General features: G+C 41.3%; 1 protein-coding gene across 1 annotated transcript in view; it reads right to left on the reverse strand.

Moving 5' to 3' along the window:
* The window catches only part of GLI3 (GLI family zinc finger 3), a 208,131-nt gene that overhangs the window by 23,899 nt on the left and 164,357 nt on the right, over positions 1-19,875 (reverse strand). Inside the window, exons 8-10 of the mRNA XM_061996474.1 lie at positions 18,460-18,676; positions 16,927-17,043; positions 15,487-15,627 (exon numbers count right to left, since the gene is read on the reverse strand). Of these exons, the coding sequence (XP_061852458.1) occupies positions 15,487-15,627; positions 16,927-17,043; positions 18,460-18,676 (475 nt within the window). The remainder of the gene's footprint in view (positions 1-15,486; positions 15,628-16,926; positions 17,044-18,459; positions 18,677-19,875) is intronic.

Here is a 19,875-nt window from a genome sequence, read left to right on the forward strand (position 1 = left end):
CTTCAGGAAACGGTTCTATGGCATGACTGCAAGGAGATGCAATGCCTTCTCCTGCCATAAGTTCACAAGACAGGAGATCCTCATTGCTTAAAGCTCCATGTTCCTGGCGAATCTGTTACACATTCCTCTCTCAATCTAGTGAAAGCAGCAGGGCAGAATTTGAGGGGGAAGAGGGTAAAGACTGGCCTGAAACCAAACATCTGCCCTTTGCTAGGTCTGAGGTTACCAGTGAATGTTCCCTAAAAGTGCATTGTCTGATACTTTCTAGGAGTGACAGAATAGGGAAAAAGAGAAAATCACCTGAGGCTCAACTTCAAAATTTTCTGCTTCATGATTTTTGCATTTAGGGATAAAAATTGATTTCACGTGCAACTGCTACAGAATTTCCAGGAAAACCCAGTTAAAGGCCATTAAAACTCCCTCACGGGCAGTACACAGCATGAGCAATGGCTGATTTCCTTCTTTACGATTCTGAGCTCACGTACAGCTGCGTACAATCTTTAACAAAAGCTTACATGAGAAACAGGCCTTACCTTAAAAAAAAACACCCCAAACCCAAACAGCCTGGTGCTTAGCACTGCTACAGATGTTAGCGTAACACACTTAAAAGCATACATTCTATTTCTGGATTTTTCTCACTGGCAACAAAAAAAAAAGACCACAGAGGACTCCTGCCAGCATAATTGAGAAGGAAGCCATCATAAAGAGGCATTACAGTCAGGTATTTCATCTGATTTGCAAACAGTATGAAGAATGAAAACACTGTCCTGATTTTATAAGAAGCACACCAGCACACTTGAGGCAAAAGAACTAAATACTTTGGACGTTTTCCCACATTGCTGCAGAAGACAAAAATCTATAGGCCTCCCTCCTGCCACCATAACTCATAAGATTTCAATGGAAATCAGACCTGCTGTATACATTAAACCTGAAATTAACTATTTTCCTCCCATACTACTTGGCTTTGAAAAATTCCAGCATTGCTCCTAGCAGAGATGTTTAGATCTTGGTTGTGTGAGCTCTCATGGCAGCCCAGAGGCCCCTAAATTCAAAGGGGTCTAAACACACCAAGCACTCTGTAGGAGAGGGGCTTTAGCAGCTCTTACAGTTAGTTATTGGGCTGCAGGTTCAAGCCATGCTCAAAGTTGTAATATTTTCCTTTAAAATGATCACAGGAAAACAAAACGGGAAGAAATTTCTAATCTTTACATTCCACAGCACAGACCAGACTGCTGGAGCCAAGAAATAAGTGTTTAATTCTAACGAGGCCCAGAGCAGGAAAAAATAGGAAGTAAAAATGTACCCAGTAAAACGTCCCAACAACTGTGGTGCACCAAATGCACAAACAAAGCCAGGGCTGCTTCATGAACATTGTATGGCCTTAAGAACAAAAACCTGTTAAAAGTTACATTGTCTTTCAGTGCACTGGTTCGGAAGCACAGTGCAAGCAGGTTAGTACCAACAGGCTCTTTGAGTTAAAATGTAACCCTATATTACAGCAGATTTATATCTTTTTGTATTAGTAGAGACAAACCACTTAATCCCGTGAGCCAATTTATAAATCTATGAAAGGCTACAGCAAGACGGAACAGGGAAAAGCTAAAACATACCATTTTAACAAGATTTTGAAACCTCCTAAACTCCCAGACTGGTACAGTTGGTCATTTATCTATGCAGAAGGATCAGCAAAACACTTGATCTCTTACAAAACAAATGTTAAATAATTGCCTTCTTTTCCTGAAAATCCTATGCCCCTAGTGGAGCAAAATACAAAGTAAACCACAGAATGTTAAGGGTTGGAAGGGATCTCGAAAGATCATCGAGTCCAATCCCCCTGCCAGAGCAGGACCACCTAGAGTAGGTCACACAGGAACTCATCCAGCTGGGTTTTGAATCTCCAGAGAAGGAGACTCCATAATCCATCTGGGCAGCCCCTTCCAGTGCTCCCTCATCCCCACAGTGCAGTTCTTCCTTACATTTCTTTGGAATCTCTTATGTTCCAGCTTATACCCACTGCCCCTTGTCCTGTCATTGGCCATCACTGAGAACAGCCTGGCTCCATCCTCCTGACACCCACTCTTTATGTATTTGTAAATATTAATGAGGTCACCCCTCAGTCTCCTCTTCTGCAAGCTAAAGAGTCCCATCTCCCTCATCGTAAGGGAGATGCTTCACTCCCTTCATCATCTTTGATGCCCTGTGCTGAACTTTCTCCAGCAGCTCCCTGTCCTTCTTGAACTGAGGGCCCCAGAACTGGACACAATATTCCAGATGGGGTCTCATGAGGGCAGAGTAGAGGGGGAACAGGACCTCTCTGGACCTACTGCCCACAGCCCCTCTAATTCACCCTGGGATGCCATTGGCCTTCTTGGCCAGGAGGGCACATTTCTGGCTCATGGTCATCCTGCTGCCCACCAGCACCCCCAGGTCCCTTTCCCCTACACTACCCTCTAAAAGTTCTTTCCCCAACCTGTACTGGGACATGGGGTTATTCTTTCCCATATGCAAGACTTTACACTTGCCCTTGTTGAATGCCATTAGATTTCTCCCCACCCAACTCTCCAGCCTGTCCAGGTCTCGTTGAATGGCAGCACAGCCGGCTGGTGCGTCAGCCACTCCACACAGTTTAGTATCATCAGCAAACTTGCTGACAGTGCCTCTGTTCCCTCAGCAAGGTCATTAACTGTATATTGAACACTACCAGTCCCAGGATGAACATTACCCTGGTCCTCAGGATGTGTGAAGCACATGGCCACGAACACTAAGCATGTTGACAAGACTTGCTGAACAACATGTATTTTCTTTAGTTCAGCATTGGACCAGATTCTGTAAAACCACATTTGCTTCTGCTTTTAGTACTTTGTTAATGATGACAGCACAGATAACAGCAATCCACCTGAAATGAAAGAAAATATATTCCTCATCGGATCTTCCTGTGTAAATCAATCAACAAGTCTTTTTAAAGAGACCTAAGCTTACCACATGGATACATTCAAACTGTCTGTATGACAAAAATACTGCTGCTCTGTCTGCATAAAGAGACTGTTGACTAGCAAGGTTTATTTCAATAAATGCACATAGTGTCTCCTTATATACAATCTACAAAAGCTGCAATTAAGGTTAGGAGATAATGTCTGATCCACTTTTTGCAATGAAATGCACAAAAGCCCTAAGAAAGCTGGAACTCTAGTGACTTAAAAACACCGAATCACAAAAACTACAAAGAAAAATGATAGAAGTGATAAGCATGACCAAAATCTTTACTAGGAGATGCATGTTTTAATGTTTGTTTAATCACAGAGGAGACCGTGACAGAATTAATCCAACATCAGTGGGTGACAGAAGCAGCAGTGTGTTAAAGCCATGATATAACAACTGAACTGGAGAAAGTATCTGAGGTGCTTCCATCCTCATACCTCTAAGAAACATTTCTAACAAGCTTCAGCACATGCAAGTTTACTGCTCCTCTGAGACCTCTCTTGGCTTTTTTCCACTGGAGATCCATTGAGAATTTACCTTTCATATCCATGCTAAGCTTGATCATCCCTGTCAACACCTCACAAAGTCAGGGTTAGCAAAGGTCTCTGTCACACGTTGGAAGTTAGTTGCCCTTGATGCTGCAGCGAGCAGCAGCAAAGGTACTATTTTCTATTCTTTCAAATATACCATAGGCAGTCTGGCATTGTAGGTAGACTACAGGTGTATGTTTGAACTTTGGAATGAAAACTGTGCAGGATCTCCTAGTAGAACATGGAGGTATCACCTAACACATGTAGAAAAGAGTCCAGGGCAATTGGGTTTTTTCTGCCTTGCATTTCATACACTGACTTTAACTGATTTGCAGTGAACTTACAGGTGCTTCTGGCAACTAAAAATCAATCCTAAATAGTCCATTTTATCTTGCAAGTTCATCTCTTCTCCTATATACTATTGTGGCACCTCCTGAATGGGCAGACTTGTGCTGGCAGTCAACGCTAGAAGTCTGCAGGAGTAAATCTAAGGGTAGTTCTGTACCTCTGTAACTCTCTCTCATCCAAAACCTACCAGAGTTGGAGCCTGGCGCCTCCAGAATGTAATATAAAACACACTTCTTTGTTCAGGTTTTTTTTTACTAACCCTAAGTGTCAGAATCCCCTTGGCAATTAATTTCCTGGCTGGTAATCCCTTGGCTCTGATCCATGCAGAGAAAGTGGCTGCACTGGAGGGAGGTGTGCTGGGCACATGCTTTGCAAAATGAAGTGGTCCCTTGATTTAAATGACAGAGGCCAAGTCTGAAAACTTATTTGCCCTGCATAATGAATTAAGTTAAGCTCCCTGTTAAAAGCTCTGTAAGCCAAGTGTAATGAGTCAAATACTGCAGGTAGGGTTTTCTCGGTTATCTACAATAATATGGCACAAGAAAGATATGCAAAAACTATCCTAAAAGTAGTGAGATTCAGAAATATACATTGTACAATAATGAGCACTGATGACAGTTTAAAGGATAAAGCCTTTACTTTACTAGCTTTAAGAAAAATTACACTAACACAAAAAGACAAAAACATCACTATGGCATAGACATAGTGTATTAAGCTTCTGTAATTTCACCTCCTGTACAGAGGTACAAAACTCTTGTAGTAATGCCTCTCCCAAGCAGTCAGGCTAAGCTGCTTTGATTGGTTTGAACACACATACATATTTATATATTTTTATATATATATAGCTTAAGGTCTTCTGAGATAAAGGGATAGAGAAACTGTGAGGACATTATTCCTACAAGTGGTCAAACTCTCAAAAACATTTTGACTAAGTTTCCTTTACTTTTAGACAAAAGGCTCTTGCAGGAGGAATAAAGTTGGTACCATGCTCATATGTGCTCTGACGAATGAGATACTATCTTTTTAACTACCTCAGCCTGAAGTGATTCAGTCTTAGCTGAAGTGTTCTGATCCTGGATTCCTCAAATTAGGAAGCATTAAAGGTAAATAAATACAGGAAAGCCACTTGTCCTTCACATTCTAAAACACTATAAAACCTTGGTCTCCCTTTCCACATTGTCCTCACATGGCGGGTCTACCCACGAGCATACCTCCAACAAGGATCACAAATAGAACCAATGCTAAGTGAGTAACAGAAGGAAAAAAGGACTGTGAACATTTTAGGTACGAATACTTGTGGAGCAAGATCTTGCCCTCAGTGAAAACACTCTGAAAAAGATCCTTAAATTCAAGAGGTGTTGCCCTTATCTGGCAGAAATCACTCCTGAGGTACAGTCAGTGCTAACTAGAAACAAAGGACAGACTATGTTGTGTTTCTCTCTCAAAATTTAGTGAGTGCCTACTTGCTGCTGTGCTGCTGCTGGTCTTTCTTTTAGTGCTTTCTTGACACATGCAGGAGAGGATAAAAGCCTAATGGGTGCGAGTGTCAGCACAATATAAATTACTGTGAAGGAAAACTTGATGCATGGCTTGGGATCTGAAAGAGGAATGTCCACCATTGTTTGTGATTATGGATCACATCGCAATCTAATAGCAATTTTTATTTAATCAATAATTTCCATGCTGAACAGACAGCCCTGTTACAGAGAATCGACAAGCAGGTACTGATAGCGACAAGGCTTGTTATTAATCTTTACCCTGCCAACATATCAACCAACTATTGTAAAAAAGCACCAGCAAGATGGATTTGGAAGTAGGTCTTTCTTGCTTGCTTTTCCTTCCATCTCTCTTTCTTTTTTCTTTCTCCTTCTCTTTGTATCTCTCTCTTTCTTCCTCTGCCTTTCTTTTCTTTTTAGCTACACAGCCTCATTACCCTTCTCCCTTTCCAGGTACATAATGTTTCATACACTCTAATTGTAAGTTTATTCGAAAAACCCGGGGCTTGAATTACACAAAAAGGCAATTCATATTAAGCAATTTCACAAATCAGTGGGACCTAGCACAGTGCTCAGTGTTAGCCATTATAGGCTAATAAATCATACTTTCTCTTTGAGATGTCAATCGCCAAAATGCTTTGTAAAAATGTTGGCATCTGTAATTCAGCGAAGCCTTTTCATCTTGAAATAAGATGCTCCAGACTGATAACAAGAATAATCCTCTCTTGATCAAAAAAAAAATCTGCATTTTACCAATTAAAGCCGCTGCCAGAAGCCAAATGGAGCAGCACTGAGACTCCACTGTAGTTTATCTCTGCTAAACACAAGGAGGGATACAGTTCGAGCTTTGTTTCATTTTCAGCTTGACTACTTTATCTGACGGAAAACTGCAGCATCTCGGCCCTGTGATACACATAAGAATGGTATATGTGGACCTCATACCTACAGTGCAAGTCACCAGAGGACCCACTCCTGACAAAACCACCACCCATTCATTTTATAGATTAGTTACCTAACACCTTGAAGAAAAGTCATGCTCACACAAGAGTTTAAGCACTGGAAAACACTCAGTTTGCTTCAACACAACAAAAGGCTCATCTACCTTTTGGGTTTTTTTTTTTCATTCTTTCTTTCTATTAAGGGGTTACACAGACAAATGAGACTGTAAAAATTAATCCATGCAGCCCAGCCCTCCCAAAATCAAATGCAGAAGCAGCACATGCACCCGTATTTAGCTTGCCTGTCCCTGACTCCATTCATGCATGCTGATCAGCCACTTTTGTCTTAGGAAAAGAACTTCCACATGCCACTGCTGGACCAGCACTTACAGGCTTCTGTTCTTCCAGGCATCACGGTTCTATGGGCAAACCTTTTGGGTGGAATATGGATGGCTACAAGGGGGAACACAGCACTTCTGATTAAGACATCAAGATGAGCTGAGCTAGGGGTAACATTCTATTCTTCTGGAGATGACAAAAGCAGTGCAGAGACACACCACACCAGACAGAAAGTTCAAGACAGATCTTTCACTGGTTCACCATAATAGCACAGGCTATGTAACAGCAAAGCATTTGGCCAGCAGTAGCAAGGCAGGAAAAAGCTGCACAGAAACCACAGCTCTGCCCAGGCTTTGTCCTGGTCCATTGGTCAGAACAGAAAGGTACCTGGGGTCAATGCATAAGTCCAACCTTCTTCGCAGCAAAGAGGCAGCAGAAAAAGCAGGCAGAGGTTTCCCTTTTCTCTTTTTCCATGATATGTCAACAAGAGTTGGGAGCCAAAGAGACAACTCAGTTTGCTGCTTTACTCTTGCCTACGAGTTTGTCACTCAGCAGAGGCTTCCCTGGAACTTTGCTGGCAGCTTCTTATCCTACATTTCTCCCTAAAACTCAAAGTTACCCATGAAACACCACTAACTTGAGGAGTGAACTCCCAAGCAAAATAATCACTTAAAACAAGTACATATATCCACAAGCCATGTAAATAGTGATTAAAGGCATGGACAGAGGCCAAACACTGCTCCCTGCCACACACAGCCCTTTCCACTCAAGTGCCCAGTTGTTACAACGTCAATCTGAATATCCAGAGTAACTTCTTGGGGTGTAGGAGGAGCACTGCTCATCTCTTAACCACAGCAGTGAAAAAAACCTGCTACTTAAACAACATGTCAGAGTTAGCAATCTCTTTCAGGGATACCATTTCAAAGACAATGACTTTGGACAGTAGCTGTAGCAGCAGCAGCCTAACAACAACTTTTCCTAATACTGTGAAGGAAATGCTAATTACAGAGGAATTAAAATGTAAAAAAAAAATATGATTACATTTCTCCCTCTAAATCCCCTCTTAATACTTCACAGATTAGGATGGATTTATTTTTTTTGTAAACCTTTCTCTATCAAAAAAAGAGAAATCCCCTTTATGTTTTTTTTCCTGCTTCTCCTCTGTGATTCATCAATAGCCAGACTCTAGGTAGGGGAACTGCCGATGTGCTTGTGTAGTGGAGTGCTTAAAGAGGGCATGAGCCAAAGCACAGCTGGCCTTTGGGTCAAGCCCAGAGTGAAAAAGATCACAGAAGGCAGCAGCGCTGACTTTCAATACTGCTGGAAGGGAGAGGGTATCACGGTAGCTAATGTTGAGCAAAGATGTGCTGGGAAGGCACACATGGGCCGTGCCAGACTGCAAGGGCTACTGAGGCTAAGGGCAGCAGTGAAGTCTGTCTGCAGTTACTTTGCCTGAAAATCTGACAGCACTTACATAGTTACCTTTGATAGGAGTTTAAAGACTTGCTTTTTTTAAACAAGCCAGCGTTAGGTATGCAGAAGGAAACTGAGAGAGAATGAACGTGCACTTAAGAGCACAGGTCTGTTTACTAGCTTTCTTATGCCATGTAATGAATTGCTGGCCTATAAATGATGTCACAGTTCAAAACTATGGGCAGCCTATAATCCAGCACAGTAAATCGGTGCCTTAATTATAGCTCAGCCTTTAAAGAAGCAGTAAGGAAGAGATTTCGAAATAGAAAAACTTATGGACAGATGTCTCGCATGATTATTTGCTACAATTTCTCCTCCCTCTCTCCTCCCCTTGTTCCCTCACAGTTATGAAGGTCAAATATACTGAGAGGATGCACAAACTGGAAGAAATCTTCCCATGGCACTTGCTTGCCTCTGAAATAACTCTCTGCTTTCTCCATCTTGTCCCAATCTTCAGCCCTAGCCCTGGGCTTGTCTCACTTGAAGAATGGTTTCTTTTGTCCACAGCATTGCTTCTCCAAATATGGATTAGGATCCAGATCACAGTGAGTAAAAAATAAGATGAGACAAAATAGAATAAAACCACCAACAAAAACCCCTTTGCTGTTGTACATATAACATTCTCCTTTTGTCAGGGAAAAAAATGATTACTATAATGGATTTCATGTTCTTATCTATTCCTTACTCTTTTCAATTTAAAGGAAACATTTCTGAACCTTTCAGGGCAGTAGCTGTCACTGCCACGCACAATGAGCCTGCGAATGGGCTGAAGTCTCTCTGTGTTACTGCACTAGAGCCAAATAAAACTATAATGAAAATACACTGAAAACTGCCTCTGCAAAGAAGAACTAAAAAGTAAATAAATCCCTGTATGTATTTAGAGTTGCGTGCAGAACGGGATGTGTATTTACATCCCTTTGGGACTGTGAAGGCACTTCACATAGCTAGGACTGCATCTGTGTCACAACCAGCTCGAAAGCACACCTCTGGTGCCCAGAGGCAAGAAACCCGAATACACAAAGGATAACCTGTCTTTTGGGGCAGATGGAGCTGCCTCCTTTCAGATGTAAGCACCTACCCACATGGCTGTGGCAGCTTGGGGCTGTTTGCTCACAGGGTAGTTTCTCCTCCTGCAAGTAGTGTCTGACTCTTGGAGTTTTTTACAGCTCTATCACTGCAAGTATTGCTTGGGGAAACTGCTATATCCGGCTTATTCTGCTGCTGTGACTGCATCTTTTTTTAGAGAAGAGAGGTGACGCTCTCTCCAGTTCTTACTGATTGTTCTCCTACGGAAGAAGAGTCAAGGGAGAAGCCAGAGGACAAGCATGGTAGAAGAGTGAGCAGGACTTTCGAGTCTCTTGACTTCGAGTGTCCTTAATTCTGGGCATCCAAAATGAGCCACTCCAAAGAGGTCTACAACTTCAAAGACCGGTTGGGTTCCTCACCTCTCAATCAGACACAGTCTCAGACACGTGTTCCAAAGTACATGTCACTGATTAAGTCACCTCATTCAGCTGGAACACAGAAAGTTCCACTTAAGGAAAAACTCCTTTGCTATGAGGGAGAGGGAGCACTGCCCAGGGAGGGTGTGGAGTCTCCATCTCTGGAGGTTTCTAAGCCTGCCTGCAAGGCATTCTTGTGTGACCTGATGGAAGTGAACCTGTTTTAGCAAGGGGTTGGACTGGATGAGCTCTAGAGATCCCTTCCCATTCTGTCATTCTGTGATATCATGACAGATGCTGCAAAACCAGAGCCACATTTCATGCAGGTCTCTGGATCACTGGCCAATTTCTGTCGATCAGAGCTGAACCCACCCTCTTCTACAGGATAGAGGGGCAAAAACATGAAGAAAAGTCAGGGAACTTCACATTCTGGGTATCCTCAATGCATCCTGGTTACCTTGGGAATATTGAGTACCTAAGAAACACAAAGAACTTTCCTCTGGAGTGATAAGGGAGTGTGGTGGAGCACTTCAGCAGTTGCCCCCGGGACTGTCGAGGGAGCGATCCAGTTACCAGGGCAGTAAGACCTCAGCAAATTATATCCTGAACATAAGCCATCACTATCAGTTTAGGGCTTTCTAATCTCATCTTATCAAATGTAACAACAATGAGAGAATTTCATTGCTATACAATTAAGGAGAAAACACACACAAAAAAATAGCTCTACAGTTCTTCAAGCATGTTTTTGAATAAAAAATAATTATCATCAAGGCTACACAGCAAGGGGGATGAGAAACAGGCAGCACTGTGCTTTTCTGAGTGCCATTGTATTAATATTTAACAATAACTTCAGTCATCTCCTTGAAGGATAATTTTCTTAAACAAACTTTTATCTTTAGTGCCTAACCCTTTTGCAATATTTTATTCTTAAACTGATTTCTGTCGAGGGGAAAAGAGACAAACTGCAACAAAAAGCAGATTTATAAAAATATACAATATCTTATTAGCTTCTGGGCACTCAAGTGCATTTATCACATATTTAAAACAAACTTGAGCTCAGCTAAGCCCAATTATAGTATCTCGCTGGGCAGAGAAATTAATTAAACAGTGGAATGATAAAGACCCCAGCAGCAAACTGAGGCTTTAAAATAAATAAGGGTTTTTTTTTTTTAAGGAAAGAATGGGAAAGAAAGAAACCTCTAATACACACGTTCAAACAGTAATGTAAGCAATCTTTTCATGAGTGCAGCAGCAAAGAGGACTATGTGGCAGATGAAAGCAGGGGCGGCTCTACCGTAGCTCTCCAACTTTGTGATTTGCTAATGCACAACACGCACACCCCTTGGGCACCAACTCCCAGTCACCCTGGGATCCCAACACTGCAGCTCAGTGACTGAACCAGAACAAGGGCACAACTTGTCAGGATTTAAGAGCTTTCAGCAAAACCCTTCAATTGCAGCCGGTACCCTATTCCATAGAAGGATATCAATTATAGATAGTGACTTGCTTTAGCAGGGCAGTCGGTCCTGTCAGGCGCTAGATAGACAACCATGAAGAATCATGAATCTTTCTATTAACTGTAAGAAAGGGGGGGTGGGAGAGGGATGGATAGGTGCTATAAATAAAGCAGAGCATCTGAATGGCTTAACACCTTGCCTTTTGGTGTATGCATCACAGAAATTTAACCATGCTGAATCCTAAGTGGTACATATCGCTTCAAAACGAGAGCTCCCGCTCCAAAACCATTTCAGTGTCAAACCCCTTCTGGGTGGGTCTATAATGATTCTTTTATGTCGTTTTTCAGTTATTTATTCATAGCAGGTTCTGTTCATAAACTCAGTCAGAAAACATTGCCTCTTGTGGTCTAAGCACACATTCACTAGTGCCCAGATTTTACAGTAATAACAGCGGGACTTTGCTACAGAAAGAAATGCAGAAAAATGCCATCAAAGGCTGATTATTGTGCCCAAGATTGCAACTTCTGCTCTAAAGCTATACCACATATTCAGATACAGACCACATTTGTATTTACCATTTCATACATGCTGTATCACACATAACTTTGTAATGCAGATATTGCTAGAATTTGATTCACCTACAGTTGATTTCTAAGTAAATCAGGTCTCATCATTCCCCAAAAGATAATAAAACTATCCTCATGTGGTAGAAAGAGCAGAAGATGCACAAATTCTTATTTACCTCTTTCAAAACACATGCATATATGCACCCTCTATATCATAGGAGCAATGTCATCTGTAATGTGAACTGAGTACTGTGGAAAAGCTCTCCTGAGCTCTGCTTAACCCGGCGTGACTACAATTCACACCAAGGTATCTAACCCTTTAGGAAACAGCCAGAAACATACCTCCATCTTTTCCCTAAACGCTGCATTTCCTCCACAAATCCAGTGTTTCTGGCTGCAGTGTCTGGCAATAGCCTGTTTTGTGCTACTGTATGTTTTGGGCACAATATCTTACTATTAAGTATGGCTACATACAATAAGTTTATTCTCCTGAATAGAAACCTCAAATCCATTAATTTGAAGACTTACTGCTAGCCTGCAGAGGTGCTGAAAATTCAGCCTTATGTACAAGATGTACAAAAGTGCTTTTTAGGTCTTCTTTTTTCCTGAAGTGCTGCATTTTACAATTTTTTTCTTCCCAACTGAACTTCCAAAGCCCAGGGAACTCGTTTAGAGAGTTATAGGGGTGTAAGAATAATCTCTAAATCCTTCCAAGTCAAATATACAAATGCATTTTCCCTTCTACTGATTATACACTACATACCATGTACTCCTTGAATTGAGTGACAGAGAAAGGGTTTCTTGCAATCCTTTGTGAAAGTCTGTATAGTTCAGTCTGAGTTTCACTGTACAGTTCACTTGGCTATTTGGGCAAGTAGGTATATGTACATAACAAGATGTAGTATATACGTGTGTACTGCTGTATTACACCCATCCAACTTCTGAACATGTGACTGCAGTTCATGCTTATCATCCTCTCAGAGTGCCAGGGAATATGGGGAAGCCAGCAGATGTTATCTGGATGAGTCTTGCTGGGCAATTTCAGCTTTTATTGCCTTTATCTACGCTAGTTGCCCCTGCTTTGATGATTATTACCTGTCTGCCAGTGAGCCTGCAGAGCAGCAGCATGTGTAGCCGTGAGAGGCAGAGCCCTGCTGCAAGATTTGAGGGTTAATAGCCTGATCCAGCTACAGTCTCACCTGCACACAAGCCAGCTCAGATACCTCCAGACAGCATCCATGTACATGGCCCTGAGCTGCAGGGTGAAGACCCCATGGCCAGATCAGGATCGTTCTTGATCTAGGCGGACCTGCTTTAAAGGGACAGTTTGACTAGATGATCTTTAGAGGTCCCTTCCAACTCCTACCATGCTGTGATTCTTTCTCTTGCATTGGAACAGCATCTGGCATCACAGGACTCTGGCTTGATGTCTCCTGCTGCTACTGCAATGTAAATATTACTGAGTAAAGGATGTACTCATACCACTGAGACATACACTTGTGCCTAGTTCAGGTACATGCACACACACGTCAAGACAGGAGCTCACTCAGTGCAAAGACACTGAGGAAAGGACAGTTATGCAATCTGTGTCTACTCAGATTTACCTATCAGCATTTGGGTAGGAGGCATGCAGGAGCCACATCAGTGGAGAGATTTGCAAGGACCAAACTGCTCTTCAGGGACTGAACACTTTCTGTTGTGAGTCACATACCTAAGCAAAACCAGGACTGTCCTCTCCTGAGACACTACTGGGACACAGACTTCATTTCCCCGGCTTCTGCAAATGTACATCTGTGGCAATCAAGGGCAGACAAAATGTGGGACAGACTGGGGTGAAGGGCCAGCCTTTCAAAGAATGTTAGATGTCTAAAGCCCTTTGCAATTCTGGACAGAAATAACACACTCAAGTCCCCACAGCAGGGCTCTGTCAGAGCAGCAAAAGAAATCACAGACCAGAGCCCCACCACTGAGTCACACTGACTTTTATGGTGTGATTTGTGCTACTTGAATGTGATGGTTGCAATGATGAATTTATTGTCTTCAGGGTATCGAGTCAGGACTTGCACCTCCTAATCTTAAATGCCATCATAACATCTGAATCCTGATCCCTGACAAAAAGAACTCCTCATATCATAGAAAAATCTTTCATATTCCTTTTTTTGTCTAGAAAAGCCCATTTCAGATGGTGCCAACATGCAGAAACATAATAAATATGCCTTTTTTCAGAGGAGTCTTGCTGCTGAGCCTTATAACACAGTCAGATATACTGTAAAAACCACACCAGAAACCACAAATGTATTTAGCAAAAACCCCTAAACAGCCAAACTATCACACTGTCTATTTAACTCACCTTATACAACAAAACATTAGCTATTAGCTAACAGGCATAGTGGAATGGAATTAAATTGTACATCGGAAATGTCAAAAAATCCTCTTCTTTGTTTTTCATTACCAAGGGCCCCTTTGTTCTGAATTTCTCTTTTATTTCATATATTTGGGTGTAAATTATTTATGATCTTTGCTGGGATAATTTCTGAATATGCAGAAAGGTTTGCTATATATCAGAAAGCTTTGGCCTTACAACAGGCAGATAGAGAGACTGTGCCTGTGCAGAGCCCCAGATGATGTCAACGAGTCTGTTTGCACGGAATCAATTACAAGACCAACACTTGATCTTTTAAATGTGTTCAACCCTTTGCAGCAGCCGTTCATATGGCATTTCTTCCCCAAAAGATACTGTGATACCCAAAGAGTCTCTCCTCACATTTCATTTTGGCCTATTAAAAGTGTTAAGTAATTACTTGTGTGAAATATGTCCAAAGGATTCTTTTAAAATGTCACAGTTTTGCCATTACTTTAGTGTTTTACAGTCTTTCATTTATTATTATTGTTGTTAGTGGTGCTATTACTACCTAATAATAACAAAAAACTGAAAATACATCTTGATGAACAACACCAAGAGGCTCACACACTCCAGGAAGTCAAAGTTGGTGTTGCTTTCCTGAAGTCAGTTTTGCAGCACCAGTTTACCATTTTGCATAGTGTTTGGGAAAATATGGTGAAGTTTTTAAATTGGTTTTCTTTGGAAAGAAAAAGAAAACATTTTCCAACAAGCTATTTCAGTAGTAATGGGCACATTGTGCAATAGACTCTGCATGATCTCCAGGAAAGTATTAAAGACAATAAATATGACCCTGACATAGTGATGATGTGCTGAAGATCTTCTTCTCTAATTTATGCTAGGAGTTCCATTTTTTTTTTTCCAGAGCTTTTGCTATGTTCTATGAGGCTGGTAATTGAGAGAGGTGTTGCAAAACAGTAAAAATCACTTATTTTGAAGAGGTGGTAGAGAGGAAGAAACCACAAGGCAGACACGACTAGTATTTAGTGTAGCATGAGAAAGATCACAGAGTTTGCTTTGGCTAAAAAGACTGAAATAACTCAGTCTCTATGTATTTAACCAAATAACTCCCTTCAGTTTGTACACAACTGTACACTGATATCAAACCTCCCCTTAGGGAAGGGGAAGAATTTCCCTCACCCATTTCTACTGTTACAGTCCCTTTGGGGAGAAAAAATCAAAGTTGGCTAAAGGTTAATAATAATTCATGTCCAGCTTACTATTACTCAATAACTATCAAAGCCTCTAACTCAAAATAGCATTTGCTGGCTTACAGGATCAGAGCCATTACAATCTCTATTGAAGACTTTATTGAATTTTACACTAAGCTTTAGCTGACTGAACAGGTCAAGCACTGTGGCTCCGAGTTTTCTTTATTCTCAGAAACTCATAAACCCCTCTCCAGTTTGCAGCGCTGTTAGCTAAGAAACTTGACTCAGCACAGGGTCAGAGAACCTGACACCCATGAAAAAGGTCACGTAGTTTTAAAACTCAGTTCCTGAATACCATTAACTTACATGCACTAGCTGTTCCTGCGTGTCAAACTCCCGGGAACAGCCTTCCCAGTGGCAGTTTGTCTCATAGACCACTTCAGGCTCCTGTTTGCTTTCATCTTTGTCCCCTTCCTCTTTTACCAGGGTCATTCCTTCTGGCTGCTCCTGGAGAGAGTCAAAAAAACAAGGGTGAAGAGAGGGGAGAGGAAATTCTGAAACCAATGAGGAAGAAAAGGGAATTACTTCAGCATTAAAAGAAATATGATGGGGGTATGAGGGGGATCGTTTTGCTCACAGTTCACCATGTTACTCCATTTTACAAAACACAGAAGCCCAAAATACTCCTGGTAAGCCAGAATCCATCTGCAGGCTATATAAGTAAAGTATTTTTGTACTCCTTGGAAGTACTCACTGCAGAGAACTTCTACAATTTTTTTTTTAATTCCTTTACATTTAAACCAGAAGCAAATAACAAAAGCTTGGCATCCTTCTTCCTGTATTTAAGTAGTTTTTTATTTGTACACTTGGCTCTTACTCTTCAGTGAAACCAGTAGTGGAAAAGGTACTATTCCATATAGTTGAATTAATTGGAATTTGACTTTACTACTAGGGTGAGACACAAACTGCATCACCAGTGACACCAGTGTGTTTTCATTGTTACTCCAGTGACAGTTTTGCACACTAAAACCTTTTCCAAGAGCAGACTGTCAATTTTCAGACCACTTGTTGGTCTGTTCTTGCCCATAACATGTGCATGAAAGGGGTGAGCCAGGGAAGAGAGTATTTCGGTTTTTGACTTTCCACCTTCAGTTCCTCAAGGTGCCTCATTATCCCAAGCTTGTTATTTGCTGAGGGTAGCAGTCAGATGGCAGCATAAATATTTGGTTCAGATTATGCACTCATGCTATTTTTCTCTTTCAAACCTGCTGAAGGATTTAGACAGATCTCTGCTTTGTTTTCATGGATTCATTCACAAGATCGAGTCTCTGATTTTCAGCTCCCCCGGGTCACTGTAAACCAGGAGCCTCTCTACTAAAACCAGTGGCATTAACTGGTATAGAAAGTATAGGAAATGAAACTGGAGCCTCACACTGAGGCCTCAATGCAGTTCAGTGGTAAAAGTCAAATATTTTTCTGAACAGAAACACACCCTCAATAAAGACCTGAATGTCTCTTGTTCACATTTCCACAGCAAACAGAGGGTTGAGCACTGTCTTATCGATTAAGAAGGGCCTTTCCATCAGCCTCCTTCTTCCCTGCCCTTGTTCTGCAAGAGATCCCTTACCCCAGCAGCCCCTCACCGCTCACGCTTTGCCCTTGCTAACTGTGAGCTGAGGCTGCCTGTGTCTGTACTATACAAAGGGCCGCAGGAGTGCAGGAAGCCTGAAAACATGCTACAGGCAAAGTGCATGTTCCCTCTGGCAGAGAGATGAAAAGCTTATGACTGCAACCTGAGTGTCATACCTGCAGGCTGCCTGCTCCTGGGCTGGGGAGGTCCTCCTCAGGCTTCATCTTGGAGCGCTTGTTGTGCATGGGATCTCCAGTGCTGCTCACTGCAGATTCGCTTGTGGGTTTATTCTGCTGCAGGTAGGTGATGTTTTGGGTTTGGTTTTTTTCCCCAAAAAGAAGACAAAATTAGACTGTGATAAATATGTAGCTCCAAACAAAAATATGAAGCATCTGTTCAGCAACTTTATTTGGAGAAGCTACACTGTTAATTATATTGGATATGCAATTACGTTGTACTTCAATTACATAGCATTAACTTGTGGAAGAGCTGCATCACTCAGCTTTGTAATGCAGCAGGGAGAGAACACAAAGGAGGACATCTGATGTGATTCCTTGCTATTCAGGCCAGAGAGGGGCAGGGGAGAACTTGTTTTTCCACATAACAGTGACTTCAGAAAGGCAATTTGAAAAGCAAAATGACTGTGAACCCTTCAAATAAACACAAGAGAAAGATTTATTTATTTCATACTTGAAGGAAAGGTTTAACACTTAACATCTGCACACAAGATCTCAGCTCTTTTACTGCATTTCCCATTTTAGTGGTGGATAGGAAGGAAAACGGAACACCAGTGTGAGACTCGGCCAAAAAACCCTTATATGAAGTCCTGGATTCTCCCAAGTCAAAATACAAAAATACAAACAGACATAAACAGGCCAGAATCTGTTTTTTCTCTTGCTGTGTGAGACTGGACACCATTATCTACACTTGCAAATGGATCTTGTAGGAATCCAAAGATCTTTTAGAGATACCTGAACTTGCATGGAGCCCACAAAAAATCAATATGCTTCCTACAGCAGCATGTTCTGCTTCGACATTTGTAAAAGCTAGCCATGAGATAAACAGCTCTCAGACTGATAAATAGCCTATCCCAGGTCATCTGGAAACAGACAGCACTAGTTAATAACAGGAGAACCACGAACTGTGATAAACTCCACATTACGGGCCCAATTCATTGCTGTACGACTCCGGCTTTTCAGAGCACATTTTGGTTCCTTGAAATAATTAATTCAAACTCACTAAGTCAAATTTCACACAAATCAGAGAAGAATCTTCAAAGCTTTGTACTATCTTTGGCTTCCTCTGTTGCTCACAGATTGAGTTACTCACACCTGTGCATATTACAGTCAGCCTGATTTGGAGGCGAAGCTGCTAATCTTTAAAATTGTAACGTTTTGATGTGTGTTTTCCCCTTTTTCTTAACTCTCTACCTTTACTAAGTTTCTGTCTAAGATCCAGGAGGGACAGTTTGAAATGAGAAGCTTCTACAGCACACTGAAATATTTATGAGGAGTAAAAAGCACCCTACCAATCAGGAACCGTGGATATCCTCCTGTGATTTATTAATAAAGGGATGGCAAATGCTATAGCTGCAAGAAAACTGTTATCGAAGGGTCTCAGTGACAGTGGTGATTAACTGCCATCGAGACAATGTCATTTATTTCATTTTTAAATTAATGGGATTTAAAGGTTTCTTTTGCTGTCCTCACCTGTGTGGACTCAGAAGGTCCAGAGCTGACCTGGACAGGGTTCAGTACACTGGGGATGCCAGGAATAGGTCGCTGGGTAGGGAAAGTTGGAGCAGGATGGATGAGTGGAGGGCTGTGTCCAAAGGCTGAACCTAGGGTTTGCTGACGACTTATAATTTGCTGATGCATTTGCTGGAGGGATACCGGTGTAGGAGGGTAGGTGAAACTCAGAGCAGGGCTGAATTTGGGAGAAAAAGGAGGGAAGAGGCAGGAAAAAGATGAGGGTCATTACAGATGGAACCATACAGAGTAAAACTTTAAAATATATTTGATATATTTACATTAACTAAAGGCAGGACCCTCCCTCTCTCTCTTGTATCTTTCTTTGTGTCCCAAAGGATGATAAATTCTGGTTAAACATCCAGAGTTGGCTGGGATTTACTAGTGAGTGCAAAAATGATACTGTAAGAAAACATCACATTTTTTCCTAACTTTTACCAGGAAAGCAGAGAAAGCCAACCGAAACAAAATTCATAAAAAACTGAAATAAAAGGCAAGCAGTTCAATAACAGCTATTTATTGCAATAACAAACTTTATATAAAGAAAAAGAATGGGTGCCTACATGCTTTATAGTACTTTTATTGATAATGCAGTTCCCTATGTTCGTGGGTACGGAGCAGTTCCTTTAATCTTGGCTCATGCTACGCTCTTTCATATGTCTCTAGATCTTATTACAAGAGGAGAGAAAATCAATTGGTTAAATGTGTTCTGAACACCAGGCTTGTCATATCACTCATTTGTTTGCAAAGATGGAAAGCTCAGTTCATCCAGAATGTCACCTAAAGAATTTCCATCAGTACCGTTTGGTTACAGAAACTGATGGATTAACCTTTCCCCTCTGAAATTGGTGATCAATGGGTTTCAATGTAGAAATATTCCAATGGGAAAGCACTTCTCTTTCTTCCAGTTAAACAACATTAAATGTCTATTAAAGCCCATTATGCATGTTAATACCTGTCATCACTTCATTACTTCACCGTATTTCCCAGACTACAGTGACTTTGGAGGAAATTACACTGCCATCTAAGGACCTATTTTGTGGGTAGTGCCAAAGCATTCTTTGTGTCACACTCGAGAAACAAACGGTGTGGAACGAAATCTTCACTCACAGGATCACGGGATTCTCATTTAAACATTTGCCAATAACTTACAATCCTAAATTTTTTGTGGGTTTTTTTAAATAAGAAAAAGTAAATTAATTGGGTTTTTTCCTTAAAAAAACACTGAACCACGACAGTTCAAAAGAACCATACAAATTTAAAACATTAGGTCTTGAAAGAGAGAGGTGCAAGAACAATACCCTTTAAGAATCAAGGCTTCTTCTAATGTCAAAAGGGTGGATTTTATCCAAATTTACAGTCTGGAGTCTTAATTGC

Source organism: Colius striatus, chromosome 5 (assembly GCF_028858725.1).
Source record: "Colius striatus isolate bColStr4 chromosome 5, bColStr4.1.hap1, whole genome shotgun sequence".
Classification (NCBI taxonomy): domain Eukaryota; kingdom Metazoa; phylum Chordata; class Aves; order Coliiformes; family Coliidae; genus Colius; species Colius striatus.